The sequence below is a fragment of the Haliotis rubra genome, unplaced genomic scaffold (assembly GCF_003918875.1).
Source record: "Haliotis rubra isolate DU_JTF1 unplaced genomic scaffold, ASM391887v1 Scf154, whole genome shotgun sequence".
Taxonomy (NCBI): Eukaryota; Metazoa; Mollusca; class Gastropoda; order Lepetellida; family Haliotidae; genus Haliotis; species Haliotis rubra.
The window spans coordinates 73,964-93,557 of record NW_025765492.1 but is presented as its reverse complement, the minus strand read 5'-3'; the positions used below and the strand labels follow the sequence as shown (position 1 = coordinate 93,557).

The window sequence follows — 19,594 nt, the reverse complement described above, 5'->3', positions numbered from 1 at the left end:
GGTGCGCAACCCTGCAAATCCCCACACACACACACCACCACCCGATCCGCCTATGCGTAAGATGTGAACGCGCCTCTGACGGGATCAAACGTTTGTTGACACGACAGAACATTACTTGCCAAAACATCATGACATTTAACACACAGTCCATGCTGGAGAACGAACAGTCCCGATTATCCACTGAAACAATCCAGTGGGAGGAATTTTCATCAGATGATAAAAAACAAAATTGTGTACGGTGCCAAAATGAAGCATTATATCAGAAGATAAAACGACGTCCTCTTTGAGATGGAATTTCAGAATCATATGACAAAACCAAAGTTTGTAACCAATGATAAAATATACATTATGTCCGATGCGTAATAGAAATACTGCATCCAGAGACAAAGCAAAATATTGTTTCAGACAACAAAAGAAAACATTGCCTCAGATCACAACACAAATGGTTGTATCAGATGACATATATAAATATCGAAACTTGATACATAACAAAGCTTGTTTGGTCTTACAAGGAACTATTGCTGACTGCGTAGACCCGAACACTATGCAGACTGGCGGTTACATGTAATAGAAAACACACTCTCTGCCTCTGCATAATGGATGAGGACACCACGGCTGTCAGCATTTAACTTCACAATCAATACGCGTTCTGATCTCGGGCACAGCCACTGTAGCAATGCCTTACAGATAAACGACAGAGGTTTACGCAACACAATTTATATCTGAATGTAAAATGTTCTAGTTATAGTATTAATTGGGTACCCTGTCAGCTGCCAATTGCAAGACAATCAATTACGCGTCAATTGATACATTTAACATATTCGCCATACATCGTCAAATCACACACAATATTGATGGGGCTGTTTCAATTAAGCTAAAATATCCCAGTGGATCAAAATAAAACGACACTTTTGAAAATATTCCAAATACACACATTAAGCTACAGAATATTCACATCGATGTGAATTCTGTATGAATATTATTATTGTGTTTTTCGTATATTTCACGCATAATTGTTTTTTTCGTATATTTCACGCATAATTGTTTATGCTTGATTTACATGTCGCTATGCTGGTGGAATTTTACACCACAGCTGTTAAAACACAACTGTGCTGCTTCACGTCTGTATAGCGGGAGTGGAAGCTAATTACACCGCGACTGTCCTGACAGAGCCAGGGAACCATCAGCCACAGTGAACTTCAGGCCAGAACACCGCCTCTGTCTTCCGCTCACAACATTGAGCTGTGCATAGCCCGTCGGTGGAGCTCAGTGCCGTTTGACGATTTTGAGAGAGGATAAAAAGCCCGGAGCTGAAGCTAGCTTATCTAGTCGGAGAAGCTATGGAGCTGCCATCTGTCCCTATCGTTATCTGTAAACAGAACTAGCAGCATCCCCAGAACCGTGCAGCATGGCGGAATCCACAGAGGTAATCTGATGCGGTAGTTTATCGTATTTATTTGCCTGTATATCAGTATGCTTGTCAAGGCTGTTATCTCATTACTGGTGGTGGAAACATCGTTTATCTTTTTGGGTTACGCGTCGAACGTGTGGGTAAACATGAAAGGAAGTTGTATGTTTCATTAATGCTTGGAAAGAGGAACAGCGTTACACCTGTCCGCATTTTGAAGCTCACCTGCTGTAGTCCTGCTGTCGAGTTTCAGAGACGACTTGTACGTACTCTGCACGTTGATCCAATCCCAGTTATAATTACTGGCAAACGTTCAGGGGTTACGATAATAAGATTACATAATATAGCATGCAAACCGACTTATTAAAGAACATTACATGGACATAAACGTTGTGAGTTCTATATCCGGATCTTCTAAACATCACACACAGACAGATAGGGTAAACCTATTTCTGCCTGTTTTCTCCTGATTCAGTATAACTACTCACTGTTATTTAATCATTACAGAGTTGTCATAGGTAGCCATACGTGTACAAAATGCATGTTTTCGACACAGTAGTTAATACGGGCAAGGACAATTATTCACTTGGTATTTTAAAGCAATTGAATTAGATTGTCTGACAGGATGTATGAGGATATTCAGCACACATACAGACAACACTTTAAACACACAACATTGAAATAGATTGGTGATCTGCTATGGGCCTTCTGTACATTTAGCCGTTTAAGGTTCTCATCCACCACGGACCATTATTCTGATATCGATTTTTCAGTTTGAACGTTGTACGTAAGACAGGATGCGAAACTATCTCGGCGTCGTTATGTGTATATTTAGAAGTTGTGACTTCCTTGGGATAACTCGGTCAGTACAGTGCATGTATGTAGATTATTACAACTGATGGGCAACAGTTTCAGAAGCTTGTCACATCAGACCCTGGTCCGTGCTGCTCAGGATGGACTCTAAATGACCAACAGGGATGAGTATGTTTGTTTCGTTGTTTAAACTCTGCATTCACCAGTATTGCAGCTTTCTGTGGACTGCGTATAATCAAGTGATTGGTATTGACAGCAACTACCTTATCGTCCGAGCACAATGATATTAAGTTACCAAGTCACTGTGTCTGACCGCCCGAATCCATTAAGTCGTCTCATCCGAATTCTGATAGAACATGCTAAGAATGCTGCCAATTGGCTTTACCAAACCGTATCTTCATGTCGCTTTTAATGTATTCGGTTTCTGTTGGTATTATCTTGCTATTATGTTTTTACAGCGATTTGTAGATATTTAGTCTGCCCACATCATGCTTTATGTATTATTTTGATTGAGGCCAGAAATTCTATAATAGTACTAGTTTGACTTGATTGCTTTTGATAGTGTGCCAAGTAGGTCCATTAACATCTGACTTCTTGACGTAGATTTGCTACCATAATACGGCAATGTTTTATTATCTATACCGTGTGAAGTACACCGTCAAAACACTTTGCTATTTTTTTTATTGGGAAATGTCTTTGAGTGAGAATTTGATTTTGCTGGTAAAACAGATCCTATGTGTGTGTGTGTTTTGTTTACTTTGGGGTTGGGGGGGGGGTTTGGGTTTTTAGGTATGGGTGTGTAAAGTGAACAATTCAGCATAAAATGACAATATGCATCGTATTTGAAAATGTTCGTACAGAATTCTTTGGGATAACACAATTTACATGTGATGTTAGTGTTAGTATGACTGGACTTCAGATTCCAAGAGTATATCATTTAAATGATATACGAATGTATATCATCTACCAGAACTGCAAATCTATAGTCAGGTCATGTTCTGGTCTATCTCTTGACTGAAACTACAAGAGTACTCAAACCGGGTATCTTCGAGGTTTTAAAAACTGAATTTTCCGTTAATGTACGTATTTTATGTATTTGTTTCTTTTAGTTCAAAACAGCCATATAGTTTCAGAAACTGAAGACTACCAACACATCTAAATACATCGTTGTTATTTTGAATGGAACAATACATGCTCACATTGTAAATATTTAATGCAATATACTTTATTACCTTTCTGTGTAATAATGGTTCTGGTTCATTGTTAACTTACAACTATCATCACGTTTTGATACTGTATTTCCAGTGGAAGAGTATCAAGTGCAAAGTTTGCAACGTTAAATGAACATTTACAATGTCTCCACAATTTATGTTTTTATAAATGGGCACGACGACATTAAACACTTAATTATAAGTCCATTGCCTATATCAACGACCGGATGAGAACAACTGACCATCCTTCAAGAACTAAGTACATGTTTATTGCTCTAGTCAAATATTAGTATTTTGTTCCAACAGTTATTACCTCGGGAGATGGTAAAACAGTTCGATGCACGTATGTTAGGATGTGCAACATGTTTCCGCCAGTCTATGCATCTGATTAACTGAACGTAAAGACGTTCGCGCATTTGTTCTTACATTCGTCCAAACAAACTGAAAAGTCATAATTTGAAACTTGATTTATGACATAATGATGTACTCGATAAGAATCAACAACATCTCATATGATATATCTCATATCTCTTTTGCTGAATGAACTAACGACAGAAGGTGGGATGACGCTACACACATTTGGACACTGAAGAGCAAAAAAGAGTAATATATGTGTTTGTTTTTAAATTGTTATCGATCTTCAAGTTAACAACACGTTTTGAGTTCAAGTGTTTGATCACCAATCAAAAGTATGTTATGATAAGTGTTATGGCACACAGGCAAATTGTTTCGTCAACTACTTTTCGGAGAACTTGTCCTTAGTACAAAATTAAAACTTTTGTTGTTTTAACGTTACGAAAATATGCTCCAGTTATATTTAAAACATTGATAAAATGATTGTGTTAAAGTGGAGTACCAATGTTAAACTGCTGACTGGTTTCTCAGTGGGAAAGAAACTTTGAAACATTTATCCGGACTTGTTCAAATGGACACAGACACACAGAACACACACTAGCACGCATATAGAGATTCACACACACACACACACACACACACACAGACACACAGACACACACAGACACAGACACAGAGTCACACACGTTGCTATATAACTGCAATAGCCTATATCTTTTCTCAAAGGCGTGAAAGAACAGGCATATGGGAATAAATGACGTAATGTTCTAAATGTAAAGCCCACTGGTGTCTCAATAACTCTTGATTGCCAGCCATTAAGTTATTCTGTGGTATCCGGTGGTCAGGCTCGCTGACTTGATGTCGGATGTGCAGTGCGCGAACTTAACAACAAATAATAAGTTTCTCATTATAAATGTATGTACATCAGAATGTACAGCAGATCTACGATTTGCAAGATGACTTATTTGGAAATGGATAAGGAACCTTAGGATAGTTTGTGAAACTGCTTGCATTTTTTCATATTGTGATTATCTTGTTGAAGCGTTTAGAGAATTAGATAAAAATTGACTTTACTACAATAACGTTAATACATGAGGAATAAATCCCATAATTAATGAATTATACCTTTTAATTTTACCTTTCGATTTTAAATTGAGAAGCCTCAGTATGAGGTGATCACGTATGATTAACATCACGAAGATGAGATATAGAGTCGTGCATGCGTGGTAATACAAAGGTTTTATGACCGCCATGACTAATTCAGAAAATGTACGTGTCACACTCCTTCTTAGTTAATTATGGTTCAGTCTACAAACACAATATTTACACGTATTAGAAAGCCCAAACCATCTGTCTGTAATATTACACGTATGAGTGAGGTCTTATTTCATGTTGTTTGTTTCATTATTGGGATTCCACCATGCTTAAAATCAACTTTTTTCCATCTTCCAACACAATGGTGGCAAGGTTACAATATGCTTCTGATGATGGCTAACCATAAGCAAAGTTAGTTTTAAACGAGACAGATGTAACTATTTGGGTTTTTGTAATCTATACAACATCTGCAACATCTACAAAACATATACTGAACCGCAAAAGAAACGTCACCTTTCAAAACCAAATGCAAAATTTTGTTACAAGGTCGTGTTTTTATTATGATTTTACAGTTTTGTTAACATGTTTTTCAATCCAAATTGACAGTTATTACCAACATCAGTGTATTTCCTGATGAAAAAGCATATCGACCAAACGCACCTAAAAGGCAGACGTGGTAAAAGGTTCCTTATGACATTCATGGAAATGAAAATGCACGTGCGTATCGTGACAGACGTACCAATGAAAGCGCGTCCCAAACTCGCCTGAAATCATATTTGTTTTGACACAATCGTCATGGCACGACTTACAAGAGATCAGAGGAACCAAGCCTTGGGACGATTGTAAGTTGGTCAGACTGCAGGGAGGGTAGCCAAACATTTTAATGTTTATGTTAGGACAATCTACCGATTGCAGGAGCAGTATCAGGCCACACTAGCAGCATCCAAGACCGTGTATGGAGTGGACGAATTTCAGTAACATCATAACGTCAAGACCGACAGATTGTGCGCATCCATCTGCAGGATCGCTTCATCAGAGCGACGGACACGGCACGCCAGACAATCAGGACTCAGACCCATTAGTGCCGATATAGTGCGTCGACGTTTGCGCGGAAGAAACCTCTGCTGTCACAGACCATATCGTGGCGCTGTCCTCAACGCTCGTCGCCGCCAAAATCGACTGCAGTGGGCAACTCAGCATCGAAATTGGCGTTATCGACTATGGAGAACTGGGCTTTTTCTGTTGACAGCCGATGGCAGAGTGAGAGTATGGCGAAGGAATGGGGAACGGTTTTCCAGTAAGTGTATTATTGAAAGAGACTCGTAGGGTGGTCCAAGCATCATGGTGTGGGGTGCAATCGGTCCGAACCAGAGAGTTGGCCCCGTGGTGTTCCAGAATCTCGGTCCAGGGCGAGGAAATGACGTGACAGCTGCTCGCTATATTGACCAAGCCATAAGACCTCACGTTGTACCACATTTTGGACGTCACAGAAATCACATTTCCAGCAAGACAACGCTCGTGCCCACACTGCCAAAGTAGCATTGGACATCCTAAGAGAATACGGCATCCACAAACTACAATGGCCTGCACTCAGTCCGATTTATATCCAACAGAACACCTTTGGAACGAGATTCAAAGAGGACTGAATGACCGCCAACCAAGGCCGACAACTGCGATTGGACTCGATCAGTCATTTCGCAGAGTATGGACCCAAGTGCCTATATGTCCTTTATCAACCGGCTAATTCATTCCATGTACAGATGATGCAACGCCGCCATCGATGCCCATGAAGGCCACACATGATACTGACTTTCAGGTATCTTAATGGTACCATATTTGGTGATTTTGTTTGCGTGAACTCTAAATGTGATTCCCGGAAATGTGTTAACCATAATTTTCAAGTTTGAACTCAATCCTCCGTTTTGATTGTTAATTAGAGCGAATTAAAGTGTGTGCTTTAAGAAACTTCTATCGGTGTTTCTTTTGCGGTCCAGTATATATTTACATCTCCTGTAATTGGCAATAAAAGAGAGACAGAAAGTTTCAATAGCTATGTTATCCAGCCTGCAGCAACGTTTATTTGTCTGAAGTGGCGCTTGCAGCTACGTCAGGTACTTTACGCAGTGATGGGTACTTTAGTTTAACACGGGTTAGTAAAAGTATAGTCCTGGGCGGCAGCCATTACGAGAACTGCCAACAGTTAAGGACGTCTTAGGACAACCTTTTGTCAGGTTGTGGCAGCGGTTTCGGGCAAGTGACGTCGTTCATTGGAACTACGCTTACAATTAAGTAGTCCACTCAGTCAGTTGTCGTTAAGTGGCAACACACGCCGATGTACTGGAACGACCGGCACGGCATCAGCAACAGGTGGGATGCTTTCCTCTGCATCGTCTGTTTCTACGATCAATACAGCAAGTAAAATGCAAGCCAGTTATCGTTTTTGTTGCTACAATTGATGCAAAACATGTTGTCAGAATAATTCCACACTACAGTACTACACGGGTGATAAAGGGTCCTGGGACCAGTCCCGATTATTTGACATGAAGTGTGTCTGCTGGGGACCAATCTATGCTGATTGCATTTCACTGTCAATAGAATGAATCATCTGTTACATTTGTTGTTATTTCTATGCCTCATCGCTTTGCTGTAATTGTAGCGATTATATTTGCATTTTAAGATTCACTTGCAAAACACAATTGGACATAGTGCATTCCATACATGTTCTACGTCGATCAATACTTCGCACTGTGGCAGGACCTCAAGGCGTTAATACCTCGACGTTAAGAGCCAACAGATAAAACTCGAAACGATGACTGCGTTTTCCTGGCACCAAAGAGAAATGGTATTGATTTATTCCGCCTGTAGTATGTCTACATAAATGGAAGATAATCACATCTCCTGTGCTCCTGGAACAGCTTGTTATATGCAGTATTGACTTCCGCTTCTGGAAATTCCTGGTAACTCATGGGTATGAATGGGTTTCCTCGTTAAGGGTGTCTGCATGTAGAGATCGTCTACAAGTAATATGTATCATATGAAAAGTTTGAAAACAGTCGGGGATGGTTTTAATAATGTATATTTTCATTTAAGTATTGGGTGTTTTTTAAAGAATTGGAATCTAACACATGTTACAGTACAACCAAAAATATTGAGAATTTAAAGACTGTACATGTTTTTTAAATTTTCACTCATTACTCACGTATCAAATGTGAATATTAGCAGAACATAACTCCAGATTCAAAGACAGGTGAACAGTTAGTATTTTGTCAAGTCACCATGGGCAGCAATGCAGGCTTCAATGCGGCGGGGCATACTACTGATCAAAGAAGTTAGAAAGTCATGGTCCATGCTGTCCCAATATCGGACCACCTCTTCTTTCATTTCAGCAATATTTGTCAGATTTTTCTTATTGACACTTTCCTTCATAAGTCCCCAAACATTTTCTATTGGATTTAGGTCAGGGCTATAGCTTGGCCAATCTAATAATGTCATATTTTGGGTCCGAAACCAGGCCTGTGAATGCTTTGAGCGATGTTTGGGTCGTTGTCCTGCTGGATAATCCAAAAATTTCCATAGAACACGTGAGCAGATGGAAGTAAATGTCCCTCGAGAATATCTGTGTACCGCTCACTGTTCATATTCCCTTCAAATACACAGAGGGGCGTTGCCCCTAACACAGATATGCCACCCCACACGTTAAATTTCGGACTGTACTTTGGGCGCTGATACAAAGGTTTTTCAGTTTGTTTGGTCCAGAATTTCAGTGTATTAGGAAACAGCCACACAGAACTTTCATCTGAGAAAATCACATTGTCCCAGTTAAAATTTCTATGCTGTAAGCACCAGATCAACCTTCGCTCCTTTTGTTCAGGTTTCATGTTCGGTGATGGAAGTCCTCGACTTTTCTGCCAACCCATTGCATGCAGCTCAGTTCTAATTGTCTCCTTACAGACAGCCACAGTTCCTCTATCAATCATATCCAGCCTTAAGTTTTCTAAACTCCTTCGTTTGTTTTTAGAAACAAGAATACCAAGCCGCCTCCTGTCACCGAGAGTCAATTTTCTGGGCCTACCTGCGCCTCCCTGGTGCTCAATGCCATATCCATTTGCAATATTTTTCAAAACACGATAAACAGTGGACAAAGGGATGCCTTTTCTACTTGAAATCACTTTAGCTGATCTGATGTCCTTGTTATAATACTCTAAAATCAACTTCCTCTTCTCTACATCATCCATACTGAGGATCCCTGAAAATGTCGTCTGCTAGCAAGTAAAAAAGGGGGATAACTCTTCACAAACTAATGAAAAAAGATTAACGGAGTTGTCTCTTTTGAATGAAACCAAGCACTTGGTAGCTGGTCAAGGTTGTTTATACTAGAAATCCAATTAAACATATTCCTAAAATTCTCAATAATTTCTGGTCATACTATATATTTGGGAATTTAGTGAATTTAGTTTTAAGCCGCTTGTAGGAATATTCTAGCGATATCACGGCCCGTGACACCGGAAATGAGCTTCACACATTGTACCCATGCGGGGGACCTCAGTAAAGTACAGATTCTAGTAATTGTGTTGCGCCTCAACAGTGCAACAGTAAGTGTTTGTTGAAGAAAGCATATAAGTCTCAGTTATGCCGAGATGGCACTCCATTTTATCCTAGACACAAGCTGGGGGTCTTTTAATATCAATACACGATGTTTTTAAGAATGTTGTGAAATGTAACATTCGTTATACTGGGCATAACACTTTCTCAGTAAAGTACAGATTCTAGTATTTCGGGGGGTTGAGTCCCATCCGGGATTAGAACCCACTCTCTCAGAGTCAGGGTCCCGATCCACAAAGCGTTCGTAAAGTTACGACCTGTCGTAACTCTATATATTACCTTTGGCTTACGAATGGCGTAGTGCTACGAATGCTTTGTGGATCGGGACCCATGCTCCTAATCGCCAGCATACAAAGTCAGCGATCTAACTCACTCATCAACCGCGGCTTCCACAAAAATAGAAGGCAGCAACTGGTAGTCTAGACTGCGGACTTTGTGTACCCCTCTGATAAGTATAAATTGGCACGTCTTTCACGGCTGAAAGCTATGAATACACAATGCCATATAGAAAGATGGTCAAATGTAACACAGGTTATATGTGGAATTACACTTTCTCAGTAAATTTCAGATTCTAGTACTTTTGTTTGGTTGAGTCCCATCCGGGATTCTAATCAACACGCTAAGAGTCAGGCACCTAATCGCCAGCTCGCGTTGAAATGTTAAAGTATTGTAAAATTATCTTCCTCTTGAGCGGGTACGTAAGTCCCAAACTATTCAACTACCAGGTTTTTAATTATAATATACTTGTTATTTTAATAGGTGACTAAGCCTGAGTACACATGGCAGCGGCTAAAGGGATTGTGTAAATCCAGCTAGCAATCATGCACGTAGTAAATGTGATGGCGATTTATAGTCCTTTGTCGACAGATGTTATAATCTATAGATATAATGTATGACATGTTCCAGTCACGCTTTGGCTGCAATAGTGCCGACGGGACTCTATATTTTAACTCACCCAATCTTAAATGTGTGGTGTATATAGAGTGTTTACAGGAACAGGGTGTCTGCATGAAAAGAACATCTACCATTAATGGGTTTTATAGTCTACAGCTTTTTAAAATAGAAAATTGAAAAAATGTTTTAACGCATAAGACGGTGTTAACGAAAAGAAAGAGAAAACAAAAATGTTCTTTCAGTGCCATTCTGGTGAGGCCACATACTGCTTTACAACGAAACAATATCCCCAAAGATGCAATGACGCACCTATGGATATTTACAAAAACATAGGCGATATGCTGATCTGAATGTTTCGCTGAACCGAACAAGCAAGGGCCAACCGAGCCATGATTTATGCGCGTGTGCATGTGCGTGCGCGAGTGTGTGTGCATGCGTGCGTGCTAATGCGCGTGCATGCATGTCAATAGGCAAGTTTAAGTCCATCTCTTAGTATAGTCTACAGTCCTTCAATGATATCTATGTCCCAGTTCAGGATTTATAGTACAACCTTAACAGGTTGACTGCACTAAGTACACAAATTTCCGTGCTTGCATGTTACTCCAATACATAATCAGACATCATGTTTTCTTTGGCTGACGGTCATAATAAATGTGGACAATGTGTCCATTTCGGAGTACAAAAGGGGAAGAGGGATCCTCTAAGAAAATTCACTACCATTGCCACAATATTGAAGAAACACCTGACATCATTATGGATGATCGACGCCTATGAGTTGCTGAGAACCCTACTATAGGCCTACCACCGAAAGGTCAGACCATCCATGGTCAATAATGCGATAATCACAAGGACTATCTACATACGCAATTGTCTGTTGTCGCCATAGTGGTAACGCTTAGCGAAGACTATGAAGGGCATGTTTTGCAAGGTTTACTGTTTTGGTGGATGCATGTCATCGTATCCACACTGATGCTCATGATGTCAGTCAGTGAATTGTCTGGCCTAAACTAGATTGTTTACAGAGTGCCGTCAAATAGCCTGTAGAAGTAAAACCAGCTCTGGGGTCTATTGCATGTATGAAACGTGATGGCTGTGAACTGGTCCAGGTTCTGTTATAATTGTCCCTATAATGCGGAACCAGCACTGGCTTCTATAATTGTCAGTTTATTGTGGTGTCTGTTCACAAACATTGGGTTATGTAGTTGTTAGTTTATTGCGGTGTCCGTGCACCAGCTCTGGGTTCTGTTATTGTCAGTGTATTGTTTATGTCTGTTCACAAGCATTGTGGTCTGTCATTGTCAAGTTTATTGCGGTTCTGTCTGTTATTGTCAGTTTATTGTGGTGTCTGTTCACAAACATTGTGTTCTTTCATTGTCAGTTTATTGTGGTGTCTGTGCACCAGCTCTGGGTTCTGTTATTGTCAGTGTATTGTTTATGTCTGTTCACAAGCCTTGTGTTGTGTAATTGTCAGTTTATTGTGGTGTCTGTGCACCAGCTCTGGGTTTTGTTAGTGTCAGTGTATTGTTGTGTCTGTTCACAAGCATTGTGTTCTGTAATTGTCAGTTTAGTGTGGTGTCTGTGCACCAGCTCTGGGTTCTGTTATTGTCAGTGTATTGTTTATGTCTGTTCACAAGCATTGTGTTCTGTAATTGTCAGTTTATTGTGGTCCGTGCACCCGCTCTGGCTTCTGTTATGGTCAGTTTATTGTGGTGTCCGTGCACCAGCTCTGGGTTCTGTTATTGTCAGTTTATTGTTTATGTCTGTTCATAAGCATTTTGTTCTGAAATTGTCAGTTTATTGTGGTGTCCGTGCACCAGCTCTGGGTTCTGTTAGTGTCAGTGTATTGTTGTGTCTGTTCACAAGCCTTGTGTTCTGTAATTGTCAGTTTATTGTGGTGTCCGTGCACCAGCTCTGGGTTCTGTTATTGTCAGTTTATTGTTTATGTCTGTTCATAAGCATTGTGTTCTGTTATTGTCAGTTTATTGTGGTGTCCGTGCACCAGCATTGTGTTCTGTAATTGTCAGTTTATTGTGGTGTCCGTGCACCAGTACTCTGTTTTGGTGCAGCCGTTAGTGTAATGTGGTGTATGTGAATCAGTACTGGGTTCTATTGCTTTTGTCACGGTTTGATTCTTCTGCACGCGTGTGTATGTGTATCTGTGTGAAGTAATCGTTTCATGGCAATCAATAGTGACTGAATATGGATTCATTTGTTTGACAAAAGAATCAATACTGATGTTTGGGGTACGCTAATATAAAAGTTCAGTTAAGTACTTGAATGGCTTCCGAGATCTTGGTGTTCCATGTACTTGGAGATATGACGTTGTGTCTAATCAAACAATAGATACCTGAACCCTATTCGAGATTTAATGGAATATGGTAATTGAAATGAAACAAAATACCTGTTACCATGGTGATCGGGGACATTAGAAAAAATATCGCAGAGAAAACAGTTAGCGTCTTGACAGATGCCAAGGTCATGTCGTCACATCAACGTGGGCTGTAAGTGATATGAAATGTTCGTATTTCCTCAGTGGTGTTTGTTTTATCAGTGGTCTCATGATTGTACGGTAACAATCAAATGATTCGCTCAAAAGCATTTCACTCTGCACACAATTAATGTTATTTATCATTGCATACTGACATTAACTGTGAATTGTTCTGCTCATAACCAATGCTATATTGCTGTAGCCATATTACTGTTGCAGCAGTGACTTACTATGCAGTTGTGTTATGCATATATCTATGTGTGTGACACGCGAAGGTCCGGGTTAGAATATTGATCTTCAGTAACCCATGCTTGTCGTAAGAGGCGACTAACGGGATCGGGTGGTCAGGTTAGCTGACTTGGTTGACACATGTCATCGGTTCCCAATTGCGCAGATCGAAGCTCATGCTGTTGATCACTGGATCGCCTGGTCCAGACTCGATTATTTGCAGACAGCCGCCATATAGCTGGAATATTGCTGAGTGCGGCGTAAAACTAAACTCACTCACTCACTCACTACTATTTGTGTGTAGATGTATGTGTATGAGGTCATGCTATGCGTGATTGGACACCACTCCTACTCTCAATCAACTTAACTGAACAATATCAGTTTCGCGTGCCTTCAATACAACTTAAATTATAATGTCCAAACTACTTCTTCAAATGTATGAGGACAAAATTAGATCCTGCTTCAAGATAATTAAATTGTAGATTTTAAACAACTCAACATGTTTCAATAGTTGGAATATCAACGTTTGTCTACCTCTCTACTTATATACTTATCTCTCTACAATATTTCAATTATGTCACGAAGTGTAATTTTGATCGGGGAGAAGTAGGTGAAACCCATGACCACGGAATGATGAAAACCTAGGAACATAATGCGAATCAGGATTCGAACCTTCTGAAGTGCCCAAGGGACGCAACTTTCCACACCGAGTTGCGACGTCTTTGACAACTGTGTTACTCGTGCCATCAATTACATCAGATCATTGGTGTGTACAAGATACTGCGTGAATGTTTTCGTCATCAAAACGTTTAGATTTCGATATTGTATGTTCTCTATTAGAATGTGATGATTTGAAGTTGCATGAAATGTTTAAGTTATGAAACTGTAATCACCAAACTCTTAAAAACTAAGGGAATGAGGTATGTTGCTATAAGCTGATATGTTGTGGCAGCTATCATTATCTTCCATCAACATGACCATCAATTTATTGTTATTTTTTGTTTCCTTAACTTGTTTTTAAACAACATATCCTTGAATGTAACTTACGCACGTTTCACAATACAAAACAGTGTTTTCCGAGGTCGATTGTCATTGGGCAAAAGACAACGCCATTTGTGATAAGTCAGCGTCACGGCGGTTGAAGGAAAACAGATCATGACTCGAAGAAAAACGTGTCTTTGATGGAAGACATGCTGCACCTGATGATGATCATTTGTCTGGAATGTCCGTAGTTTCCCCAACATTTTCTGTTAATTTCATGGTCAGTTTCGTTCCTGTTGTTTAGATCAATATATTATCTACCAGTCCCCGGCTTATGGCGTCTACATTTCGTAGTTGCTTAGCAACATTTGAGAATGTATGTCTTATTTATATTTCAAGGATAGGCTATTGGCTTACAGCTAAGCATTTCAATCAACAATTCGCTCTTAGCTGTATGGTTTGCTGATTTAAAAAATTGTATATTAAAACGAAATTTACTTGTTTTGTCAAGTCGCTTGTCAAAGTGATGCGCGGAACTATGCCACGATATAGCTAGACAAATGCCTAGTCTATGAATATATAAAATTTGGATAGCGATAAATTCTTTTAAATTGAAAATGAATCTCGGTGAGAAGGCAGAAGAACCTGATGAAATGTTGACGTGCTTCATTCAGGGTTTTAACATTACACAATGGGCTAGGCAGAAAGCACAATAATGTGGTTCAGGGACTGTGTGACTGTGTATTTATTAATGCAAACTGATGCCCCCATTGTACGCTTTTTACAAAACACCCGGTTGTTATGACGAATTTTCAGTGATTCATTTCGCTGTATGAAATATGTCTCGGTAGATACTCAGTGGTTGACAAGGTAAATGTTTATAAGCGGCTGATCAGCTAAAATGACGACAGGACTTATTTCAGTACATATATTCCTACGCTCACAGCTGCTGGATCTATCTATCTATCTATATATATACATATATTCATACAAGCACCTGATGCCATCACAGGGGGTTAACAATATGTTTGTCATCAGTTGGAAGCTGTGACATGATTTTACAGCTTTCATATTTTTTCTTCGTATTTTTCATAATGATTTCATGATTGGTTCTGGGCCCTGATGAAAAAGTTTCGGTTCGGGCACTCAGTTCCACAATTTCACGTAGAATCAGCTCGAAGTTATCTAAAATAGTATACGTTACTTTGAATGATGGTCGTTAAATGTTTGTTTCTCTGCGAGTCGGTTGGAATTTGTCTTCACCATCAAATGACCCATACAGATTCGAAAAATACCTTTGGACAAACATTGTCGACTTAAATTATACACGTATATTATTAATTTTATTGTTCTTGCTATTGCTTAACACATGAACCTCATTACACTTACCACACTGAAGTCTGTTGCAGCATAAGGTATGATTGATCAAAACATATACAGACTGTAAGACATTTATGTTTTCAATGCAAAAGGCTCTCATTCCATTCAGGGACGATGAATTGTCTCTGATCCTCTCATTTGTTGTTCTGTATTACCAAAATGGGCAGGTTATGTAACTTTAGCAACGTGTGATGGAACTCGTGATCATTTCAGTTATTGTTATTGTGTAAGTTTTTTACCCCAGGCTCAATCCATTCGCTGGCCTTCTTCTTATAGTTGAACTATTGCTGTGTGTGGCCTTAATCAACATACAAATGTAATTTTTTTCTTTATAAAATTATAATTACCTTCATTCGAAATATTGGATCAGGCAAAATTAGATCGTTCATACTACCCATATCTTTCTTTTGCTGCATGGGTATTTTGTTAGATGAGCATCAGCGAATGTTTGTACTTCCTACAAATGAAATGAAAGGGCACATACCCAATTGCACTTTGCCATGTCATTGCAAATGGACGCGATCAGCGGATTCTTGTATGTTTGTAATAATCGAGTCTGGATAAGTCAATCCAGTGACTGACACAATGCGGATCGATCTACGCATTGGGATACGACGACAAGGACCATCCACGTCTTCGAGGCTGATCGCCCGATCTCGTTAGTCGCCTCTTACTACAAGCATGGGTTGACTCTGGCATTTCTTGGACTAATGGAAATTTGTACATAGGCCTTGGCTATGATTTATCACAAGCGGTTTTCAGTTGCAGCGTTCTTTCCCTTTATATATTTAGCATTGTATCAATTAATTAAACATAGGAGTAGTACATTGGTGCATTACTGGGAATATTTTACACATGGAACAGTTTAACGGGTCAGCCTTAAGAGCCTCTGTCAAAAGGGTCCGTTTTAGGGCATCAATATTGGTAATCCGATCTCGGTTGCTGTAAATAACGTGCGATCTTCTAATAGGTTTATGCATGATTTAACCTGATGAGAACAATATTGGATGGAAATTTGAATAACGTTCGCGATGTTTTAGTGTTTCAGTAGTTCAGAACAAACTATATGTTATTGCAGTGTATTTCAGGTAAGAGCAAGATTTCAAACTATATTTCTAAGAGAGCAAATTATAAAGAACTGACCGTGTGTTTTTTTATTTGATCTGTGTTTAAAATTATTCTGCAATCTGTGGAGCCGTAAACTGAACATAAAATAACGCATTTCAAGTAATTAGAGTTTTATACAGAAAACCACCAAAACATAGGTAGGTTACAGGTGGATAAGTGGCATATAATTACCTGTTCAGTGTGTCACTGTTCTAACCTCATGCTACAAAAAGTTGAATTTGCATTTATTTGTTAATGAATATAATTTCTACAAAAAACATATATACACCAATTATTTTTATTCCATTGGCTTTGGACAACACATATGCTGTGGTGCGGACATTCTGGATTGGGGTGGCCCCGAAGGGTTGGAACGCGCTGCCATCAGTTATTCGAGACGAATATTTCCCACATGGTCCGTGTAACAATTAGGGTTTTAATCTTTTAACGAGGCAATGGTCTTCATCATATTTTGTTTCATATATCTTTCGTTCTTTTTCCTTTTATCGCCATTGTCAACACCGTTATGTGTCTTGAAAGTTATTGAAAGAGAGTATGGATGCGCCGTCTTGATTGAGAGGAATGACCAAACATGAACGAGGTTAACAAGGACCACTGAGAGAGAATTAGTTGAAGACTACCATGCCCATCAGCCCCTTTGACGTAACCAACGACGCGTACTTTATTCCTTTGGTCTTACAGGCCTTAATTAGAGAAACCTCCCCTAAGACCGAGACCAACTTGAAAAGAATCTAGCTGTCAAATCGTAGGCAGTTGTAGGATGCGTGGTATTGCATCGCATTCATGCTGACATGCGACTTGTCTCAGTAAATTCCTCTCAATGCACACCCTCTTCTCACCGAATGAAGGTGACCTTATCTACACGTTGTATTCCTGCTCTTGTCCAATACGCTTGTGCCGTTAGATGGTAGTTCAGGATGGTTTAGAAGACTAAACACAATAGAGAGGTTTAAAAAGACATCAGCAGAGCAGTTTATTGTAAGTAGGTTGAAATAAGTTAAAATGGGACAAGTAATAGCAGTAATGGGATTGGACTCACACTCACGGAACTATGGGGTCAACGTTCTTGGTGTACCACTCACACACAGGAAGTCAAACGGCGATTCCCAATCGTAAACGTAGTCATTGCTGAAGCATTGGCTGAAACACCAACTAGCCGTACATTACGTCCGTTTCTGCCATCCGACCTTCTTGTACTCTGACTGACCATATCAGTCATGTATTTGAAATTACAGATGTTACACTATGTATTGCAAGGTCATTGACCCATGTGGAAGAAGAGACGAAAAGAGGCATTTATTGACATTTAGAGATCGCTCAGGGGATCCTGCCCGGAGGGGGGTTTATTAATTGGCGGCTTTCATCGGATGTATTGCTACATTAAACGAACAAAGGAATTTCGGTGGACTTTGGACACATTGAAAGTTTTTGATGAATGCTGTTTAAATGTTTTGCACCCAAACACTAGTTCTTGTGCTGTTCAACGCTGTTGTCAGCAATACTCCTGCTTTATCAAAATGGCAATCTCTGACAAACAAATGACATCGTAACTTATAAAGAATTGTGTTTTGTTCCAGAACTTTGGTGACGAGGACGACACAACCGTAAGCATGTTCCATTACATCAACCGGAAAGCCCTGGCTTCATTCGAGCTCATCTTCTGTATCTCTGGCCTCGTGACAAACTTCGCAGTCATCGTCGGCATCCTGCTGGAGCCCAAATTGCGACGCTCCTCCAAACACTTTATCATAGTCAATATCTGCATTGTTTGCCTGATCCAGATTGGAGTGCTCGGCACAACCAACACATACAGCTCCATCACGAACCATCACATAGTTGGACCTGAAAACTGTTTCTCAATCGTATTAGAATCCATCGGTTACTTTAACGTGTCAGTGGTGTTAATGTTAGTAACTGCACTGTGTATTGACGCATACCTAGACATGCTCCTCCCCCACACAACGGGAAAGAAGATCAGAGTGTGTGTGGCTACAGAGTTGATCCTCTGTAGCTGGTTCGGGAGTGCCATCCTCATCGTCCCCCTCGTGGTGTACGGAAAGACCCAACCCACCAGCTGTGACTTCAACCTGAAGGAGAACTACCGTACCATGCTTGGCCTCCTCCATTACCTGCCCCAGGCGGTCATCGTATTCTTCCTCGGCATGCTGCTCTTACTCTGCACCATTATCAAACGTGGTAGGGATTCTCTTACACAACGACCTAACGAGTTCCCGATCGATATCTTGGTGGCGTGTCTCATTGTCATCACTCTCAATCTCCCCTTCTCGGTGTTCTCTACGGCCTTCAACTACTGCTCCAAGGACGACAACGACGCTTGTGCGTCCATGTACACGTTCTGGGCTGTGTCCTCCAGGCTTAGTTTCTCCACGTTTGTAGTGCTTCCGTATGTATGGATGCTCAGCAAGGCCATCAGACAAAGCCTACACCGTGTTTTGTGCTGCTGTTCCAAACAACCCAACGTCAACAGAAACAGCTACGTCAGCGTTTACACCGACAACGACCTAAGGCTGTAGCTGCAATGGCTTACGTTAAACAAATGACACACTGTGATTGACCATACCTTACACAAGGTAGTATTAAAATGCAATGATTGTTGTTGTTCTCACAACTCCATAGTTTACTGTTCCAAAGGGACCTGACAAAGATCACCCTTCAGTAAGGCGATGGCTTGCACTGACTGCACAATCTTTTAGATGGCAATAGGGACACCCATTGTCATATTGTTGTGATCAGAGTTCCGCAATGTACAAATTACCTCCTCCCTATTTCGTAATACCTGCATTGCTTACCTGACATGATATGTTTTAGAACGTGCAGGACAATATATTCAAACAATAGGCGTTACTCACGACCTTCGGATCCTGTCACGGGGACTCCATACAGCAAATGGATGCGCAGTAGACCAAAAGGCAACCTTAACCCTCATATGTATAACTGTTTGTAAATATCTTGTCTGGACCAGACATTACATAGATGTTCATCAAGAGCAAA

At 40.1% G+C, this 19,594-nt stretch overlaps 1 protein-coding gene across 1 annotated transcript; it reads left to right on the top strand.

Annotated features, from left to right (window-relative positions):
• Positions 1–1,148: 1,148 nt before the first annotated feature.
• On the top strand, positions 1,149–19,364 carry LOC124270691. Its single transcript, XM_046705718.1, has 2 exons — positions 1,149–1,426; positions 18,160–19,364. The coding sequence occupies exons 1-2, from the start codon at positions 1,409–1,411 to the stop codon at positions 19,114–19,116; spliced, it is 975 nt and encodes a 324-aa protein (XP_046561674.1). The 5' UTR covers positions 1,149–1,408; the 3' UTR covers positions 19,117–19,364.
• The last annotated feature ends 230 nt before the right edge of the window (positions 19,365–19,594 follow it).